Source organism: Eurytemora carolleeae, unplaced genomic scaffold (assembly GCF_000591075.1).
Source record: "Eurytemora carolleeae unplaced genomic scaffold, Eaff_2.0 scaffold1399, whole genome shotgun sequence".
Classification (NCBI taxonomy): Eukaryota; Metazoa; Arthropoda; class Copepoda; order Calanoida; family Temoridae; genus Eurytemora; species Eurytemora carolleeae.
Window position 1 is genome coordinate 36,708 of NW_019397419.1, and position 7,063 is coordinate 43,770.

The window sequence follows — 7,063 nt, forward strand, 5'->3', positions numbered from 1 at the left end:
TCTTTAAGAAATTAGAAAACTACGTAAACACTAAATAAGTAAATCTGTAGAGGAAATCAAAATAAGTAAATCTGTAGAGTAAATACTAAATATGTAAATCTGTAGAGTAAATACTAAATAAGTAAATCTGTAGAGTAAATCTAAATATGTAAATCTGTAGTGTAAATCTAAATATGTAAATCTGTAGTGTGAATACTAAATATGTAAATCTGTAGAGTAAATCTAAATATATAAATCTGTAGAGTAAATACTAAATATGTAAATCTGTAGAGTAAATATAAATATGTAAATCTGTAGTGTGAATACTAAATATGTAAATCTGTAGAGTAAATCTAAATATGTAAATCTGTAAAGTAAATCTAAATATGTAAATCTGTAGTGTAAATCTAAATATGTAAATCTGTAGAGTAAATCTAAATATGTAAATCTGTAGAGTAAATCTAAATATGTAAATCTGTAGTGTAAATCTAAATATGTAAATCTGTAGTGTGAATACTAAATATGTAAATCTGTAGTGTAAATCTAAATATGTAAATCTGTAGAGTAAATCTAAATTCTGAGATAACTGCTAGATATTATACATTATTTAAATATTTAGTTTCAAGATAATCTAGCTTGAATTATAAATTAAAATCTTGCATGCTACTTTACTAAAGTTTAAAGATAAGTCAAGAAAATGTAGATTTCACTTTTTTAGCTGATGGAATGATCAGAATTTTTACCATTTCAAAATGACACATTGCTTTTTTTGCATAGTTAGATTTAGATCATCTACAGTGAAACCATTAATAACGAATACATCGAAAGAATTCATCAAATGTCGTATTCTTCACTTTCTGATAATGGAATGTTGCAGATATTTAGTTTTTTAAGTAAATGATTATATGGAACTCTTTAAAACTGTTCCCTCATATTCATGGATATTTATTTATTTTCGCAAACACTGAAATTTACGTAATATAGAATAAAACTCATTGAAAAATTGTCAAGACGACATTTGACATTGCCCTCTTTACACGGAGCTATTAGCTCGCAATCCATTTAAAGAAAAATATTAGTCCCTGGTGTGCGTGATGAGTTTAGTGTGTGGAGGTCCAGGTATTTGAGGTCCAACAAGTCCATTCTGGGATCCACCTAGTCCACCTAGTCCAGGGAGAAGATTGTTCCCAAGGATACCTGAAAGATTACGTTAAATTTAAGACAAAGAATTAAGTCTTTGCTCACTGTGATTATAAGGTTTCAAGATCTCACGCAAAAATCAATTAGGTTCACGCCTATTACCTGTCAAAGACTAAAGCAAAAAACAAGTGCTTTACAGTTCTAAAATGCACATGTCTTGAGCTATAGAAAAGCATGAGTAAGTTAGAGCTGTAAATCAAAACCAAGGCTTTGCGACACTTCAAAGCGGATTCTGTCTTGTAAGTTGATGCAACATTTCATAGCGGGCTAAATCTAGAATTGCTCGCCCCGGTCTGATGGTGAAGCTTTAGGAATGAGCTACGTAAAATAGAGACATTTCTGAAATTTCAAAATCCGAAAGTTAAATTAATTCTGTTTCAAAAATGATAGAATTTTTATGTTTAGTTTCAATTTTGCAATTAATTCGGTATTTCAAGCCATAGCTTTAAACGGTGATATATAAATCCGATGTGATGGGGGTGTAGTCCTACAGCTAAACAAATATTAGAAAAAGGTGACACGCAAAACTGTTAAATTTTGAATTAAATGCCCCCCCCCCCCATTTTTTTTTATAGTTTGAAAGCAATCGAAAAACGTTAATAAAAAATGGTGATGAATGAATCCTTTTATGAAGATTTCTTGTAAAATAAAAACTAAAGATGTGGGTAGAGCTGTATTCTACTCGTTGGCGTCCGCGTCTATAATCTGTATATATAATATAATCTGTATATATAATATAATCTGTATATGTATATATATATGTAAATATAATCTATTTCAGTTTTTAAACTTCACATTTTATTAAAAAAGAATTATATTTTACATAATCCTCCGAAGTCAAAATTCTTTGAACAAAATGTATATCTATATATATATAAATAGTAAGCTCTGTTTCTCTAAAAATTTTAATTTCAGGGGGTTGACTTTTGTAAGGAAAACTCTGGACTAAACTGGGTTCCCAATCTAGTTCTGTATAAGATACACTTCTTCCTTATATCAAGATTGGTGTGCCACGATTAAAACTGATGTAATGCATGATGCAAGGGAGGGGGTGCAGAGACGCCCAGAGCCCCGCAAAATGGTCTCCAAGCCTATGGATTTGCATATAAGTATCTAAAATGACATGGCCCTAGAATAGATATTATAGAAGTAACTAGTAATGTATAAAAATGTTAGAAAAAATATTTGATATTTGAATAGTTATGCAATGTTTTTTTATACCCAAGAAAACACTGCATAACTATTCATTGATTAAAATTTTCTTTAAAAATATTATTTATTACTTCAATAATATCTATTCTCACGTTTAGGTGCCGCGCCATGTCATTTTAAATACTCATCTGCGAATACGGAGGCTTGGAGATCATTTAGCGGGGCTCATGGCGGCCCTGCACCCCCTCCCTCAAGATGCAAGGTGTGCAGCTAGACGTTCGCACTTACACGTTATAATAAAAGAGTGTAGAGGCATTTCATCACAATAAAAACATGTTCATCTACCGTTGCAACATGGTGCAATTAACAACGATAAAGGGGCTGTTTAATCAAGAGTGACCACCCCCCCCCCTCCTTTAAAAGCTGCGTACTCTTTAAACACTTGTTTGAGATATTGTCGTTTTTGTTTTTTGAATCAGAGGTTAATTCTGAGAATTTTCTTCCTTGTCTCAGCTGCATAAATCTCAAAGATATCTACGTAATTTTTGCTCTATCCTTGTGATTTGGGAGGGTCAATTAAGATTAAACAACAATCATTATTAAACGTTAAACAAATAAAATTGTAATTTTAAAATGTATATGAAAATTAACACTCCCCCCATATGTCACAAAAAGAAAAATGATGGAGAAAAGACGACTTTTTAAATCATATTTTGTAAAATTGTTTTTACCTAGAAGCACATTTTGAAGAAGAGATCCAATATTAGAAATATCCGGAGTCAGACTGGCCTGTACATCAACATTTCTAAAAGAAAATAGTGAACACTCCCTTGGGACATACTGCCTGCAGCTTTCCACAGCTTATCTAATATTTATGTGAAGGGGGAGATCTTGGTTTCGGAAACGGGCGTAAAATCAAATAGATAACCAAATACAATAGGTGGCAACAGAGAAATGGAACAATTATACATGACGTCACAAGTGTCAAATATAATATGGAAGACAACATTTTGTCCATTATTTGACATGCTTTCCACGATTAAATAAAAAGTGTAAGAACAGAATATATGACAATGCCCAATTTGCAAAGGTACCATTGAAAGCTTTGTGTGATCAAAGATGAATTAAATATATCAATTTGTTTGTTTCTTATAACTGTTTATTGTATTTTGTGAGTTTTCTTCAAAAGTGGATAACGCGCGCATTTCTTGCTTAAAAGAAACAATGGAGAAACTCACAGAAATATTTTTGCGTCAAAGAGGGTATTATTCACATTTTTGATCAGATTAAGGTTTCAAGGGTACCATTGTAAATCAAGCATTGTCCATCTGCAATCTGCATGCATGGAGGACCACTGGAAACTACGCTTACAGTCTTTATAAAGAGGTAAGATCAATATATTGGGATAGTATATCTATCATCAAATAGAGGAACAGACCCTTAAAACATGTTTACCTGACGGTAACAGTCTGTACATTGTATATAGTTGAATACTCGAGTGTATTTTCCGTGTTCCTTTAACAACAAAAAAATGCAAAATGATAAAATAATTTCAAAAATAAAAATTGTAACAAAATGATAAAATAATCATGATATTAATGATGATCATAAAATGATTCTCATAATAATAATAAGATATTAGAAAATAAATAAAAATAATTGAAACTATATCAACATTAATCACATTTTAATTGTCATCAAAATGAAATTGAAATTGAAATCATAAAAATTAAAAGTTTTTAAATCAATAAAATAATTATAATTTTGTTTGCCTCGGTCCTCTATTAAACCCGGTGTCTGAAACCTGAATTCAGAGATTATACAGATAGGAATAGTAGTGAGTTGGATAATCAGAGATTACACAGATAGGACAAGAGAGTTAAATTAGACAGACAGGACAAAAGAATTAGCTAATTAGAAATTTTACAGATAGGACAAGAAAATCAGCTTATCGGAGATTTTACAAATAGGACTAGTGAATTAGTTAATCAGAGATTAAACAGATAGGACTAGTGAGTTGGCTTATTAGAGATTATACCGATAGGACAAGAGAGTTAGCTAATCAGAGATTATACGGACAGGACAAGAGAGCTAGCTAATCAGAGATTAAACAGATAGGACTATAGTGAAATAGCTAATCAGAGACTATGCAGATAGGACTAGTAAGTTGGCTTATCAGAGATTATACCGATAGGACAAGAGAGTTAGCTAATCAGAGATTATACAGATATGACAAAATATTTAGCTTATTAGAGATTATACAGATAAGACAAGAGAGTAAGTTAAACCATAACATATCCACGGAGAAAACTTTTCATCTAAAGAAGTAATGTTTACGATCATTATAGTGGGTTGGCAGAAAAAAGAGAAAAATTATATTTTGAAAAGAATTAGCTAAATACAAAAGCTAAAGATTAATGCTCTCCAAAGAATAGAAAGAATAGAAAATTTCCTCCACAAAAATGTTTGAACAGAAATGTTTAAAATACGTAGAAAAGGAAATTTTAATTTCAGAAAATAGAAAGAAAATTACAAAAAGTTAATAATTAATGGCTAAGAAAGTTTAAAGAAATGTTTTAAAGATAGACAAAATAGAAACATCATAGAAATTTGTAGACAAATTATCAACGATTAGAGTGGAATTTACTAGAAAAATATGTAAAACGGCCATTTTGTTGTACTGTTTCCATACTGCAGGTGTACTTCACATATTTATGCTATATAACCTTTTGGGCCCTGGAACATCATTTTATAGAAAATCTAAAATTAATATTAAAAGAAAACCAAATTATGAAATAGGCTGGTTTTATAATTGACCAATGATCATTTCAAATAGACTCTATGCCTTTCACTTTACAAAAGATGATTTTCCCGTTATAACTATAAATCAAATGATGTTTTTTATTCACCTAATTCATTTTTTAAAGTTTATTTAACAGTTTTAAAAAATTCGAAATTGAAATGGATAGTCTAGGGAACATACTGTATTAATGTAATCTACTGCATATAATTTGTGAACATGATTTGTACACTTTGAAGTCCCTTTCAGGCTGAAAGGGACTGAAAAAATTCATACCGAGGGATAGTCTAAATTCCACTCTAATATATATTCTATTCTCTTTGCAAATTATATAGAATATATGAAAGAACATCTATCATAATAATTCCTGCCTGAACTGTGGTTCTAGTAGGATGGATAGCATCGTACAGTGTCTCCTGGGATAAAAATAAATAAATAAACAGTACTTCAAGATAAATTATGTTTTACGTTAATAATAGATTTATTAGTAAAAATCATATCGAACTATTTTTAAAGAGGACATTTCAAAGAAATAAATTTTTGTAGATAGATATAATTAAAGTTCTTAAATATGAAAATTCAAGATTAGGATATTTTATATATATTCTATGTAATTTAATGTCTATAAAATGTCCTGTCTATAAGATGTCGTTAATTATATGACGATCGTTTTTTGTTTCGTTTTTTAATCGTTTTCAAACGATCGTTTCGTTTTTGAAAAAAAACGATTGTTTATAAAAACGACACACTCGTTTTTTAAAAATAATTATTGACAATTATGTTAACGATCGGAAACAAAACGACGAACTTAATAAAAACGGTCGTTTTCGGAAAAAAATATCGTTTTTGAAGAAAAAAAATACATGTAACTTTATTGAATGTCGTCGCGGGGGACCTAAAACTTCTTGATATTTTTTTTTAAAAACTACTCAATGATAAGTACAAATGCCCTTCAGATCGGTTTCCTCTCTTAGTTAACGATCGTTAACGAAGGGTCGTCGTTAACAATCGTTAGCGAAACGTGGATTTTTATAAAAACGATCGTTTTGTAAAACGACCATTTTAAAAAAACTAACTTTTTGAAAAAACGATCGTTTCGTTTTTGATTTTTCGTCGTCGTTTTCATAACGAAATGATCGTTTTAAAAAAAAAATGAAAACGTTAACATCCCTACCTGTACACCATATCCGAAAGATGTATGTACGTTAGCAAATATAACTGTACTGTCTTCTATGTTTGTGGATTGCAACGACCTAATACTCACAGTCTAAACAACAACAAAAAATTTATTTTTAAAAATGAAGATACATTAATCTATTATGCAGATAAAAGAAATGTAATTATATACACAAGTTATCTATGTTTGTACATTTTTATACATTTGTATATATATGTATATGTATATATATATATATGTTGTCTATAGCCGGCCAAACGGCTGGACCGATCGGGCTGAAATTTTGTGTGGACACTCAGGGGTGGCCGGGGGGTGTTTTAGGCTAAAAAAATTCGAAATGTTTAAAGAATTTTTTTAAATTAAAAAAAATATATTCCATGGGCAACGCCGGGCCCTTCAGCTATTAGTCTTTATACAGTGAACCCCAGAAAAACTAGACCCAAATTAAGACTTTGAAAATTCATTGTACAGGAAAGACAACATTTGTGCAGTTATACAAACAGACCTATTTTACTTTAAAAAGTGATTTATATATAGCTTACTACAGGTTCTCACTGTACAATAGTGGAAAAGTTATTTATATAGCTTATTACAGGTTCTCACTGTACAATAGTGGAAAAGTGATTTATATAGCTTATTACAGGTTCTCACTGTACAATTGTGGAAAAGTGATTTATATAGCTTATTACAGGTTCTCTCTGTACAATTGTGGAAAAGTGATTTATATAGCTTATTACAGGTTCTCACTGTACAAT

General features: G+C 30.2%; 1 protein-coding gene across 1 annotated transcript in view; it reads right to left on the reverse strand.

Annotated features, from left to right (window-relative positions):
- Positions 1-1,054: 1,054 nt before the first annotated feature.
- Positions 1,055-7,063, reverse strand: part of LOC111714192 (uncharacterized) — a 15,001-nt gene continuing 8,992 nt past the window's right edge. The window contains exons 11-14 of the mRNA XM_023489242.1: positions 6,306-6,398; positions 3,787-3,846; positions 3,063-3,120; positions 1,055-1,176 (exon numbers count right to left, since the gene is read on the reverse strand). Of these exons, the coding sequence (XP_023345010.1) occupies positions 1,055-1,176; positions 3,063-3,120; positions 3,787-3,846; positions 6,306-6,398 (333 nt within the window). The remainder of the gene's footprint in view (positions 1,177-3,062; positions 3,121-3,786; positions 3,847-6,305; positions 6,399-7,063) is intronic.